The sequence below is a fragment of the Crocuta crocuta genome, unplaced genomic scaffold, assembly GCF_008692635.1.
Source record: "Crocuta crocuta isolate KB4526 unplaced genomic scaffold, BGI_CrCroc_1.0 scaffold207, whole genome shotgun sequence".
Taxonomy (NCBI): domain Eukaryota; kingdom Metazoa; phylum Chordata; class Mammalia; order Carnivora; family Hyaenidae; genus Crocuta; species Crocuta crocuta.
In genome coordinates, this window is record NW_027531996.1 from 2,753,259 (window position 1) to 2,767,681 (window position 14,423).

General features: G+C 50.1%; 1 protein-coding gene across 1 annotated transcript; it reads right to left on the reverse strand.

The window, feature by feature from the left end:
- Positions 1-2,015: 2,015 nt before the first annotated feature.
- Positions 2,016-10,998, reverse strand: FCAMR (Fc alpha and mu receptor). The gene is made up of 6 exons (XM_077775159.1): positions 10,852-10,998; positions 9,388-9,448; positions 5,696-6,034; positions 3,796-4,552; positions 3,051-3,169; positions 2,016-2,412 (listed from the first exon to the last, which is right to left on the reverse strand). Exons 1-6 carry the CDS (start codon positions 10,996-10,998, stop codon positions 2,231-2,233), a joined length of 1,605 nt encoding a protein of 534 aa, XP_077631285.1. The 3' UTR covers positions 2,016-2,230.
- Positions 10,999-14,423: the final 3,425 nt, after the last annotated feature.

A 14,423-nucleotide genomic window follows, 5' to 3' on the forward strand; every position in this document is an offset into this window, starting at 1 on the left:
GAATTGGCAAATCATGGGTCCAAGGCCAGATCCAGCCCACCCCCCATATCTGTAAATAAAATGTTGGTGGCGCCCTGCCAGAGTCATTGTTTCAGTGCTACAACAGCACAACTGTGGAGCTGCAACAGACGCTGTGTGTCCTACAGAGTCTAAAATGTTTTCTACCAGGCCCTTTACAGAAAAGGGCTGCCGACCCCTGCCTCAGTGCATCCAACTTTGCCAAGCAGTAAGTGATCTGAGGAACCCAGTCCAGTGAGATTGCTTTACCAAGACACGATAGTCCAAAACACTGGGAAAACATAATGTCCCCATACCCCAGGGCTATTTAACAATGCATTTTAGTGGATTAGAGGCTCCAAAAATCCTACTCGTAAGAACTTGTTTATTCTTTAACCAGTATTTCCCAAACTCGTTTGATCTACCAAAGCTTTTTTTTTCCCCTCTAAGAATACCTGTTAACAATCTTGAGAAGCTAGCATTCTGTGGACACCTCTGGTAAACACTAGCTNCACCTGTCCCCGCCTCTAATAAGCCAAGTGATCTTGACTGTACTACATACCCCCAGGTCCTGCTTCCTCATTGGTTGAATGGGTTAATGTGGCTGCCTAATCTCTCTCTCTATCTCCTATAGGTTCTTCAGGCAGGTCGCTGAGATAAACATTCATGAAAATGGTCTGAGGCTAGACCACAGTGGTGTCACTAAGTTTTTCTAAAATTAGTTTTGCTTTGATACATTGCTTAGCAATGACGAAGTGGAGAAAGCACTAAATCAAGGTTATGCGCTCTTTTTTCTGATCTTTACTCTATTACTAAGTGGGTTTAAACAATTTCCTTCTCCCCCACAAGGCCTCAGTTATGTCACCCTAGAGTGGTTAACTTCTAAGGACCTAGTAACTCTGAAATTCTATGATTCCCTTTGGTTAGATGTTTTCAACTTCCCTACTTATCCAAAACATTGGGGTCTCTCTCACCAAACTTGCAGACTAAATCTCCATGATTTTCTGGGGATAGTGTCTGAGTTCAGCACCAGTTATGAGGATGTATTAACGAAGTGTTTCTGGCGTTGCTGACAGCCTAGGAGGCAGGGGTGATTCTTCTGGAAATGTCGACTTGGCAGTTCTCAACTTGATACTGGAGGCTTTCTTTTCTTTCTCTTTCATTGCTCAAAGGCTGCTTTGCCCAAACGCAAAGTTGAGATAGCTGGGTAACAGATTTGGCAAAATGAAAGAACAGATGTAGTCCCCGAAAGACAGTGGGACCCAGGGTGGAGCCAAAGTTCCCCAATAGGCATGGGATGAAGTGGTTATAAAAGCAGAACCCACATAAAATTCCTTCTGGCCACCTTCTCTGTTACCCACCTCCCTCCCCCTCAAATAATCATTTCCCAGCTTCATCAACAGTCCTTGATCTCAAGGATTTAGAGGCAGTTGAACAAGGGGAGCTTTATGAGGATGGTGAGAATCTACTGAAAAATACCCCGTCACCCATGAATTTAGGAAAATCCCAGAAAATCTTGCCTCGGTCAAAAGGTCTATATCATAACAAGTATGGGCCCAAATGTGGGGGAATGATTTGAGGAATGAGGTTTGTTCCTTCTAGTTTCTATGGAGAAACGACCTGCCTATGGAGTTACCCCGGGGACTCCCAAATGAAAGGGGACTCAGAGTACTTCAGAGGCCGCTGAGCCCATGTCATTCAGCCAGTCAGCCACTCAGCCACAAATACTTACTGGGGGCCCTACTAAGCTGGAAGTTCTCTGGGGACATAGTGAGGTGGATCAAACACAACTACTGCCCTATAGGAGCTTAGAGTCTACTTGGGAAGGCAAGCCTCGTATACGGGAACATGATTAAATGTGTGCAGCAGACTGAGGGCTAACAGACTGAGAAGAGCAGGTGCCTAGCAAGGACTAGGAATGGTGGCTAAGAATTTGTCATAATGGGAAGTCTCTTCCATTTTCAAACTCCCAGAAACGGAAGTTCCACACTTTCCAAGGTGACGACCTTTGCCAGTATTTAATAAATCCTTTCTTGAAGCCTTCTTTGAGTCATATATCACCTTTGGCTGTGGAAAATGCTGGACTTTCTTGGGCCCAAGAATGGCCAGCCTCTGCTTCCCGGCATGGAGCCCCGGGTCCATTGGCTCCCCTCTGTATAGGTAGAGAAAGGATGAGAAAAGGCTGAAGTCGTGGTGTTTGGTCCTGGGTCTCTTTCCATGGTGACTGTACAGCTTATTGTTCCATTCCTTGGGGGCCAGGGGGCCTCTCTGGGACAGTCAGGCTGACCCGAGTAGGAGAGTCATCCCAGAACATCTTCCTTTCCATGCAGGGCAGCTGGCCTGGCTGGAGGCACAGTTCCAGTAACTGCGTCATCTGAATCAAGGTGACCCCTGCTGCCGTTTCTGTTTCCTGAGCTGCACAGACACAGAGCATGCTGTGAGGGTGCTGGCAACTGAATTTGATTCCCTGAGTACCCCCCCTTCCCTAACCCCTACAACCTTATGGGAACTTTCTGACACAGATGAATCGCAGTTGAGCCCTTGGATTGAAAAGGATCGGGCCAGGCCCTCGGGGTCCTGGGGGCGATCATCTTAGCCTCTTCCACTTGCTCCCAGAACATCTTGCCTTCTCTTCATCATAGCTAAACACCATGGGACACTCATTTGAAGAGTATTGAAACCTAGCTGGAAGAGGCTTTCGGCTGGGCCATCACGCAGAGGGTGCAAATGTAGGTTGCTCCCACACCTGGTCCCTGGGGTCCTATTGTCTGTCGCTGGCCTGGCCCCTGCGGCTCACATGCCCACAGCTAGCATATGCCTTGCCATCCTCTGAAAGATCTTCTCCTTCTGCTCGGGGATGTCCTTGAGGCACAAGCACAGACATGATTTTCCCATTTCATTGATAAACCAAGGCCAGGACTGGTTACATGGCTCAGTCTAGATTTCAGCATTTCTACATCCAGCACCAACTGTGACCCCACCCAGTCCGGAGGGTGTCCGGTGGGAACGAGCACTGCCTCCCCCAGCATTGGGGCTACTTCCGCTGAACTCACACATACTATTTCTCCGCAGCCTCCTTTGCAACAAGACAAGAGCCACAAGCGCCAGGGGGAAGAGCACCGTGGAGACAGGAGTCAGGATCCGAGAGATGTTTTTCTCTCCTGGAGAAGCCCTGGAGTGGAAGTCACAGAAGGGAGGAGGGAAAGAGCGTAGGGGAGGGCGGGTTGGAGCTGGACAGGAGACGGAAGGCCATTTGGTCCTCGCCCCTCGCCTTGCAGGTGAGAAGCTGAGGTGGGGGAAGTCGGCTGCCCTCATTCCCACAGCGCATTAGCTGCCGAGTGAGGACAGGAGCCCCTGTCTTGTCCCTGCTGCACGGCGTGTGACGGGGGTTGACTGCCACGTGTCACGGTGGGAAAGAGGGGTGAGGGAGAGGCAGGGAATGCACCCTGGGCAAGGAGCTCTGCCCCATGGCTTCACGTCCTTCCCCTGTGGCTTCAGCAAGTACCTCCCCTCCCTGGAGCACTTGTTCCTCATCTTTAAGAAGAAAGTCCCAAAGCTTCCACCTAAACATTCTGTTACTCTTTTGTTTTGAGCTTTGCTTGAAAACCACATGAAAATACTCAGGGTTTTTTAGCAAGGATCCTTGAACAAGGAAGGGTCTGTGATGTTTGTGGGCCTTGCCCTTTGCTGTCCTGAGGTTACAGAGGGAGAGAAGTGAGCAGATAGAGGGGGGTGCGGAGGTCAGCCCAGGGAGGGACATGCCTGGAGCAGGGCAGAGAGGAGGGGCTAGGAGTTTACCTCTTCATGGAAGACTCCTTGCCCAGGGGCCTCCAGGGTGCAGCTGCCAGGGCCTGGCTCGGTGTTGCTTGGGGATGGCTGTGTCCAGCAGGCGTGTCTAGGTCTCCTTCAGTAGCCCCCTCAGGAGATGCCGCCTCTATGCTGGGCCCCGGGGTCCACACGCCTGCACCTGGGGTCGTTCTTTCAATGGGCGCCAGGGCTTGGGGCTTAGGAATGGCTGTTGTTTCTTGCAAGATTTCCTGCATCCATTTTTCAGAGACCAGAGTTGTTGACCTCATGGTCCCTATGACCTTTCCAGCTACATCCAGAGCTGCTCTGACCCTCTCTGTTTCTTCTTGTGGCCTACCGGCCTCAGAAGGTGTTACCTCCTTCCCCTCCTCACCGGACCTAACCGTATTCCCTACGGAGCCTCTGCTGTCCCACGCCCAAACACCTTCTGTCGTGTTGGACACACCTCTGATTGTTGAAGCCAAACTCTCTGGAGCGGGGACTGTTGTCCAGACAGAACCCTCTACCCGACTACCTGTCCCTAGAGCTACTGCCCCACTTGTTCCTGGAGTCTGCCTGGCCTCAGCGGAAGTGGCTGTTTTCCTGGCTCCTGGAGTCAGAGCAACTTTGTGGAATCCTGTCCCTTGTCTTTCTATTAGCCAGGAGGTTCCTGGGGTCCGTCCATTGGCCGCAGGTGATGCTGTTCCCAAGGAGGCCATGCCAAGCTCACCAGCAGCCAGAGTGGGTGTGGGGACAGTGCTGGAAAGACCTGTGAAGGGTGGAAGGAGACGGCATAGGAAGGCTCTCCCAGCCGCCTACAGGGTTTAGCAAAGGACCCCAGGCTTAGAGTGTTTGCCACAACGAATGCAACCTCATTACGCAATGCAGTGTTTGGTCAATATGTTGGATAAAATAAATATACGGGAAAACCAGATGGAATCTCTAATCTTTTTGCAAATATTGACATTTTATGGTTCTCTCTCTCTCTCTCTCTCTCTCTCTCTCCTCACACACTCTGTGCTGAGCTGTCCTGCCTGCCCATGCTGGCCCCTTTCCCACCACATACTGGTCCTCAAATAGAGCAGCCAGTCTCGGCAGACAGTTAGAGTGACATCGAACAAGACAAATGCAATCCAGGCACTGCCGGCTCCCCAACATGCCACCTCTCCTGGCCATCCACTGCCTGGCCGCCCTTTCCCGGGCTCTGGGTGCCCAACTCCAGGTCACTTCTCTGGAACCTGCCACCCAGAATGTGGACCTTGTAGCTGTCAGATGTCTGCTAAGGGACTTGGTTTCAGGAAGAGCCTCTTTTGTCCTGCATCTCTTACCTGCTCTGCTTGTCTGAACAAAGAGACACCATGAACTTAAGAAGCCACATTATTCAATTCACTCCCTTCTTGGAGTCCTCTCCAAAAATACATGCCACAAGATGTGGGGAGATTTGAGTGGGACAGTCTGCATGCATTCATTTTGGAAGCTTTTCCTAATATCTACCTTCCTTCTGAAGGTCATTTCTTTCTGAAATGAAAGCTTCTTTTTTTTTTTTTTTTTAGTTTATTGATTTATTTTGAGAGACAGAGACAGAGCAAGCAGGGGAGGGGCAGAGGGAAGAGAGAGAGAGAAAGACAGAGAGTCCCAAGCAGGCTCCTCGCTGCCAGTGCAGAGCCAGACGGGCTTGAACTCAAGAAACTGTGAGATCATGACCTGAGCCGAAACCAAGAGTTGTATGCTCAACCGACTGAGCCCCAGGCGGCCCTGAAAGTCTACTTCTAAAAGCCCTTGCCCCACCCCAGCTTTTCCTCATCACTCCCCTTGGGCTTAAAGACCTCTTGGACCCGGCAGTCTTCTCCTGCACCTTCTCCTTCCCAGCATTCACTGCACCAAACTTGACCCACATGCCATCAGCTCGTACCTGCAGGGACGGTCAGATTCATGCTGAAGAAGAACATGTCGTTTTTCTTCCCAATGCCACAGCGGTAGTGGCCCGCGTCATCCGGGGACAGTTGGGACAGCCTCACCACAAACAGGCCTCTCTGCGGGAAGTCTGTGAGAGCCACGCGGCCCCGGTAGCCAAGGTGAGTGTAGTGGGTGGTGGACACAATGGTATGGCAGAACCACGTCAGGGGGCTGAGACGGCACCAGTATTTCCGCTCGTATTTGTTGATGGACAAGGGGGCATAACGGCACTGGATGGTGACAGTTCCCCCCAGCTCCCCAGACACCAGCCTCGGGCCCTTCAATGCGTTTGCAGCTGCAGGCAGAGAAAGGGGGAAAAATTGTCAAAGGAAAGGGAGAGCTGAGTATAGTCACTGTGGCGAGGTACAAGCTCCAAATTCTGCCAGAACCAGGGAACAGGCCAGAAAACGCCTTCCTGAAAGTAAAGCAAGAAGAACCCGTATAGAGATATCAGAGCTTAGCGCCTGGGTCAGGAGCACCCCAACATATGGAATGCAGCTCATTCACCATGGTAACGGCAGAGCATTAAACCCAGCCCTTTTAGCTCATCGAGATGGCCCTGCGTGTTGTGTATGTCCTGAGGTCTAATTCTAGAAGACTCGGGGTCATAAATGCCATGACTGTATCAATATTCACTGTAGGTTTAGTTACCTGACGTACCACCAACTATGCCACTCTTAATAAGCATGAGTGGCAATTTATCATTAAAAGTCAAGAATATTAACAGTTACCAACAAGGACCTTCTCAGGAAAACAGCGGTCATGCCCTGATAAAGCGTTGGTGCCCTCGCTTTGAGGAATTCTTGTGATCTACAAGATCTTGTGATACTTGTACACACAAGACTGTCTTTTCTTGTATGTCTCTTCCACGAATCAGCAGGATAGGGCGGTCCGACCTCGCAGTAGAAAGCTGATTAAGAATCTTTAACCAGGGGTGGCTGGGTGGCTCAGCTCAGGTCATAATCTCATGGTTTGTGAGTTCAAGCCCCACATCAGGCTCACTGCTGTCAGCACAGAGCCTGCTTTGGATCCTCTGTCTCCCTCTCTCTCTGCTCCTCCCCTGCTGGCACTCTCTCATTCTCTCTCAAAAATAAATAAACTTTAAAAAAAAAAAAGAAAAAGAGTCCTTAATCCGCTCTTGCAATTAACATTTTTTCCTTTTATTGATACCAAATTTAACTTGTCCTTAAGAACTCATTTGGTAGATTACTGATCAGTGGCTCCTAGTTATATATAATTAAGGTGTATATGTTATATTATATATAATTTGGAATATATTTGGTATGTACTATATGTCATTTGGAATTTAAAAAATTTTTTTAATGTCTTATTATTTATTAGAGAGAGAGAGAATGTGAGCAGGAGAGGAGCAGAGAGAGAGGAAGACAGAATCCAAAGTAGGCTCCAGGCTCTGAGATGTCAGAGCAGAGCCCCAAACGGGGCTCAAACTCACAAACTGTGAGATCATGACGTGAGCTGAAGTCAGATGCTTTAACTGACTGAGCCACCCAGGTTCCCCTACGTCACTTGGAATTTTTTATTCGTCACCTGTGGGAATTAAAGAAAGAGCTAGCTAGCATTTTAGAATCAGCGTGGTGCCCATCTGGGTCCCTGATGCAGATTCTCTGCCTGTCAGTGGAGGCGGATGCCCTGAACGCATTCACCCATCATTTCCCGGCGGTCGTCTGTTACTATGGCTTCTCCCGGAGAGGAGCAAGGGTTGGGGGGGCCTGCAGATGTGGGGTGGCCATGGACCCGAGACCGTCTCTGTGAGAGAGCACAAGAGGTCTGAGGTGGGATGGAGGGAGAGTGGTTGCACCTGCGATGGATGGCTTCTCCCTCCCACAGAGGGGTGAGAAAGGAGTGAGTGTTTCTTTGGGGCGGGGCCCGGAGGGCATCTGAGATGGGGTGTTCTGTGTGGAGGGGTCAAAGCAGAACCTGGGGTGAAGGGAAGACATGGACCATCAGGGGATCATCTAAGTTCACAAATGTGCCCACAAGGAGACGAGCCAGCTCTAAACTCCTGCCAGGCCAGAGCGCTCCAGGCCACCCCAGCAAGCAGAGCTCTCTGTCTTCTGCCTCTCCTCCCTTTTGCTCCTGGGACCCTACTGGGTCCTGAGCACCCACTGCAACATGGGGAGGAGACAGAAGAGAGCAACAGAGAAGACGGCCACCGCGTCCCCCGCGGCGCCTTCCTGACCGCAGGCCCTGGGTAGATGAGGGGGTATCTGGTTGAAGGAAGATTAAAGTGTCAACCAAAATATTTAACTGCACACTTAGAAATGTCAAATCTAGCATCTGACAGTTAAAGAAATCCAGTCAGAACTCTTACCTACATTAATACGTTAACAGAAAAATCATGGACCTGCCTGAGTTTTCATTTGGGGACATTTGCTTCTACTGAAAAATTTTGAAAGGGCTGGTGGGAGATTAAAATAAAGACATGGTCTGATTCTATTACAGAGAGTTCTTGCTCACATATTAGCTACCATTGATTCATTAAAATTCTGATTTGTTTGGGGCTCCTGGGTGGCTGTTGGTGAAGCGTCTGACTTCAGCTCAGTCATGATCTTGCAGTTTATGAGTTTGAGCCCAGCATCGGGCTCTGTGCTGACAGCTCAGAGCCTGGAGCCTGCTTCAGATTCTGTGTCTCCCCATCTCTCTGCCCATCCCCTGCTTGTGGTCTGTCTCTCCCTCTCAAAAATAATTAAACATAGGGGTGTCTGGGTGGCTCAGTCAGTTAAGCGTCCAACTTCGGCTCAGGTCATGATCTCACGGTTCGTGGGTTCAAGGCCCATGTCGGGCTTTGTACTGACAGCTAGCTCAGAGCCTGGAGCCTGTTTTGGATTCTGTGTCTCCCTCTCTCTCAGACCCTCCTCTGCTCATGCTGTCTCTCTCTCTCTCATAAATAAATAAAACATTAAAAAAATTTTTTTAAATAAACATAAATAAAGTAAAATAAAATAAAACGTAGACTGCAGCACATAGGGCCACTCATCCTCTGAGCCGGACCTATACCTGGCCAGGCTCCCACGCCAGCCTGCCCGCACCTGTTGCAAGATTCTGTCTTTCATCCACCTATTCCCAGTGCTGGGCATACGGTCAGCCCTCCAGAAATGAATGTTGACTTAGTCAGTAAATGCATAGATATAAATTTTATTTACCCATCTAGTTTCTTTGTAAACTCTGAACTCCTTTTGTGTAGGACAGGTCTGCACCTCTAAGTCCTTAGTACTGGGCCTGAGTGTTTTTGAATGAGTGGGAAGGAGCAATCTGCCTTCTGTCTTTAATACACATGCCCTGGACCCCTTTCTTGGAAATGCAGCCAACTTTCAGTCATCAACTTGAATGGAAGAGAACAGAGATATTGGGAATATCAAAACAGTGAATCTTCTAGAAATGATCAAATCAGGCATCCGCCCTCTTGTGTGGCCGCTTGCCTCTCCCATTCCCCCTGGACTTAGATCTGACCGTTCCCCGGGTCCACTGCATGGCCTTGGATCCCCAGAGAGAAAGCCAGGGGTATGTCCAAACTGCCGTGGGAGCCCTGAACGCCACCAAGGGCCCTCCAGGAGCCTCTGCAGCCTGGAAGGCACGGGGCTCGTTCTGCAAACTCTGCAACTGGGCCAACACGTGTTTGGGACTCACCTTGCAACAGACACAGCGTGAGGAGGAGGGGCATTTTCCATCCTGCCCTCTGGTTGCTGACCTGCAAAAAACACTACAGTTGACGAAGCCTGAGAGGAGGCAAGGAGAAGCTGGGGCGAGCAGCGGGGAGACCGGGGCCGAGCTCCTACTCTCTCCAGGACCTCAGTTTGCTCAGGGCTGTGGCTGGATGGGCTATATCTAAGCAAGAGCAAGGCAGGAACTGCGTCCTCTGAGACAAGCATGACTTCATCCCACACTCCCAAGCATGCGGTTTGGCCTGGGTCACCCCCACCACAGCTGAAACGTCCCTACATTTGGGGTTTCTGTGTTCGGAAGAGGTAGAACTCCCTCTGTAGGATCCCAGCCCCCGCACCCACTTGTCAGCGTGGAGCTCCGAACTTGGGGGAGCCTTGTGGAGTGGAAAGACCACACACTTAAAGTTTAAACCTAGCCTAGAACTGGGGGGCTTTGGGGGTCAGTTTCCTCTCCAGGGAAATGAGCAAATGCGTAAGAGGGTTGTTGCACAACTGAAACTAGGTTGCGTCAGGAAATGCTAGCCCCAGGTTGCATCAGGAAACGCTAGCAATGTGCTCTATGCAGAGTATCCCCCTCTCCCTTCCTCCTTCACCCCTTCTTTTCCGCAGAAGGAGAATTGATTCTTTCAAGGGAAGCTTCCTATTTCACTGTTGGCCACTGCTTCTAGTCAGTAACAAGGAGTTAAAAATGAGCTCTCGGGACAAGCAATTGTCTGCATGACTATCCTAGTCTGTCTCTTCTCCACAACTTCTAGAAAACGCTCCCTGTCTTCCCATCCACACTGATCTCCCTCTGCTCTGGTCTCTCCTGCTGGCCTGGGATGGGACTTTCAGTGTCATTTCTCTGCCTCCAGGCTCTGGAACAGGACGCAGGACGACGTAGGAGCACAGCACACAGCTATCGTGAGCAAGAGGCGACCGCCCCTGTAATAGACACCATCCGGATCCCTACTCAACAGTCTTCTCTAGTCTGCTGATTATAAAGATAGAGATTGTACGTTATACTTCATTTGTATTCCCCCTAGGGTTTTCATGGGTGCTTTCTGATTAATTAAAAATCTCTGCTTTGAATCTATCTACTGCCTACAATTCTTGGGATCTGTTAAAAAAAAAAAAAGCAAACTAAAGTTAGCCATCACCATCTCCTTCCTCCAACCCGTACCTCACTATTGTTGAGAACTGGACCAGATAGTCAGTGGTCTGGCCCATGGACAGGAGACCCTCACCCATCCCCTCTGGCCCAGCTAGACAAAGCCGTACAAGGCCACTGGCCAGCCTGGGACATAGGCTGAAGGAGGAGAAAAGGGAACGGTGGGGGGAAGGGGGGCAAGAAGTAAAAGAGGCAGAGGAAAGGAAGGAAAGGGAGAGGAGATAACAGTAGATAACAAGAGGGTGGTAGGATCCCTGGGCTGGCCCTGTAGCTGCAAACTGTCCACTTCAGCTCGGCTCTGCCCAGCCACCCCCTCTCCAATCTTGGCTTCTCTATCCAGGTAGAGCCCTGAGAGTGGTTGGGGTCGGAAAAGTCCTCAGGCTTCTCACGCCTCCTCCGCGATGCCCTCATCTTGGGCACGGCCATGGTGGCCATAGTCCCTCTGTGCCGCCCAGAGCTTTCTGGCTGCCTGCCCTCCCCCAGAGGCTCTCCAGGTGTACCTGTGCCTAATCTGTTAGTTTGATTAATGTGCACCAAGCCCAGGTTCCTGGGGCTGGTTTTCCCAAGGCATTAGGTGCTGACACAGCACAGGTTGAGGTCAAAGTCGGCCTGGCTCCTCTTGAGAACACGGGTGCAGCAATCTCTAGGCTCAGGAGCAAAAGCCGCCTCGCCTCCGGGGGCAATGAGGAAGCACAGTGTGAGATAAAAGGCCTCCAGGGAGTTATTAGCCTTGATTAGAGGCTGAAAAGACTATATTTGAAGAAATGTCTCCAAGTCTCCCACCCTGCCAATGACCTTCAGAAAGCCTTTCCCCAGAATACAGGGAGCCCCAGCTCAGCAGCCTGGGGCTACAGGCCTTTGTTATAATGCACAGGGTTTTAGGGGGTTACGTGGGCGGGGGGCACTCTCATCCCCTGATCCTGCTGGGGAGAGCATCTACCTAACTCTCAGCACAGGCTGCTATACAATTCCCCAAATCCCTACTGCTCCCCACTGAGGCCAATTCCTCTCCCATTCCCTACCCCTGGGGCAGCAGACAAGAAAGGAATGAGCCCATGTGGTATAGAGAGAAGTGCACAGAACCAGGACCCAGGAGCTTTCCCTTTGCCTGTGGCTGATGGAATGACCTAGAACAAATGCATCCTTGTCTCCACTACAGCAGAAGATCTTTGTGGATCTCCATGTCTCCCTCTCTTTCTAACATTTGCTGGTTCTACATTATTTAAGGCCTCAAAGGAATCTTGCACTCTGGTGGGAGTCGGGGTGAGCAGGAGAGCTGGCAGGCAGGAGGGAGGTGCCGCGGCCTGAACCCCACAGACCTTTCCTGGCCCCCTGAGAGTGAGCCCGACCTGCTGCGGGGTGGGCCCCTGAATGCATGCTTGAGAACTGTTGCTGCTGAAAGTCACCACCCCCATGGGGAGACAGGACCCCAGCCTCCAGGGAGAAAGCCGCATCTCACCTGTCTTTTTCCAGGCTTAGCCGAGGCTACTCCATCCATCTCAGCCCGGAAGTAAAATCCACCCAGACTTTTCTTTCTCCCTCTCTCTCTTCTTAAGATGCTGGTGTTTGAACACCTTCTAGCTTCTTTCCTTGAACCTTGAGCCTGGGAAGGCAGCACGAGAGTGCTGGAGAGCAGTGGGGGCTAGCCCTGGAAGCTTGGAGTGCAAGATGCCACTGTGCCCCTCGCCTCTCCACACCTGCAGCGAGTCACTGCACACTGGGCCTCGGCTTCTAGTTCTTCTAGGTGGGGAACCAGGCCTGGCTCCTTGTGGTCTTTTTCCAGGGCTGGTGACAGCGGCGTCAAAGAAAATACACTGATCTACATTCTTCCACTCTCTTTTCCCCTACAGTCCAGAGCCCCAGATTTTTCAGGATGCCCTGTGCAGCTGGCCCCTGCAGGGTCATGATGAGACAATCTGGGGAGGGGAGAAAATTCAGGAGAGGAATTCCCCTATGGTCCGGCTGGGCAGCTGCTGGCCCAACCCCTTTGGCTCCCAGGGACAGCCAGTTTGGGTCATGGGCTTCTGTTCAACTGCACGTCTGGCAGTCCCTAATTCATGGTCCAGACAAAGCACAATCCAGGAAATGAGATGATCTCCATGGAAAGAGAGCACAGACAAGCGTGGCTCATCGAGAAGGCAGAAGAACAGATGGCACGCTTCAAAATACCCCAACGTTTTGCTTTGGAAAATATGTCATGGGCAGGTTCTTTTCTTCCTTAGAGTTGCAATGCCTACCCCTCTTGGTTTTAAACTGACATTAGAATGACAACCTGTGAGGCCCAAGGGATGGAGGTACTGCAGACTCTTGAGAAGGCTCTCACCAGGGCCCTTGACAGACACTGTAGCACCCTTGTGCCCATTAGAAAGGACACATCCTCTTCAGAAAACTCAAGGTAGTTGATATATTGTTGCACTCTAGTTAGAGTGGCAGGGTGTTTTGCTGATGCATTCACCCTTCCAGGTTTGGGGATAGTTTGGGGATGGAACTGTGTCCCTGAGAGCCATAGGAGAGGAAAAGAGACAACACGGTGGGGTGTCTGGGGCATGGCAGGGACAAGGTGGTCTTGTGCATGTGTGTGTGCTAGTTTCTGTGTGCACAGTGGTTTGTGTTAATACCCCAGGACTTGGTTAGAAGCTCCAGATCTTCACAAACACCTATCGCCTCTCATATAAGTTAGAATACATCTACAGTGGAAAGGGCATCCCCTTAGCTGTGGCATGCTTTAGCAGTGTGCAACCCAGAGAACTGTACATGGTGGCCCTGCATATCCCCAGAATTGAATGGTGGTAAGAGAGGGTTAATGCCTGGCCAGATTTTCCATTCCCAGCTCCTTCCGGAGTGGTAGAGCATTGTGGTTGATCACATAGACTTTGGAGTTATACTCCTTCCAAGTTAATATACCAGCCCTCCTTTTTACTAGGAAAGTGATATGGGTCAGATTACTTACCCGTTTTAACCTCTGTTTTCCTAATCTGAAAACAGGAGATAATGGTACCTACCTCATAAATTATTCGGTGGATTAAGTGTGACAATCCATGTAACTTAAAGTTCCTGCCATGTACTAAAAGTATCAGTAAATGTTAGCTGATAATATTAATAGCTTAGCTTATACCAACAGAGAGCAGGTGTCTTTTAATGATCAAACCCTCAAAGAAAAAAAAGGCCTTTTTGAAGGTTTTCATCTATTCAGAGATCTACCACTTTCTTTCTTTAGTCTTTCTTTTTTTCTTTTCTCTTTTTGGCCATTTGATCATTTTGGCATTTGAAGGATTAAAAATAAGTCAATTTGTCTAAGGACATGTTTGGATTGATTTTTTTAAATATCTTTTAAGAATTTTTAAATATATGTTTGTCGGAGCACCTGGGTGGCTCAGTCGGTTGAGTATCTGATTTTAGCTGAGGTCAAAATGAGAGTATAAATGAATTCCATACAAAGTAAAACACAGGGTGCGCTGCCCAAAGTTCTGCCTGCTGGAGAGAACTTCTTTAAAGTAGGAGATAAATTCCTATGAGAAAAATGCCCTTCTTTGTCCAGGTAATTTTCACTTCCTTCTCCTTCTGGTGAAGGAGGCTGCAGTACAGTACATGCATGATGGGTGCCCTCTTCGGGGTTTCCTGGCTCCATTTTAAATGAGGATTTCAGGGACGCTTGGGTGGCTTAGTCGGTTAAGCGTCCGACTTTCGCTTAGGTCATGATCTCGCGGTTCGTGGGTTCAGGCCCCACGTCGGGCTCTGTGCTGACTGCCAGCTCAGAGCCTGGAGCCTGTTTCAGAGTCTGTGACTCCCTTTCTCTCTGACCCTCCCCGGATCACGCTGTCTCTCTCTCTCTCTCTCCTAGAAATAAAAAA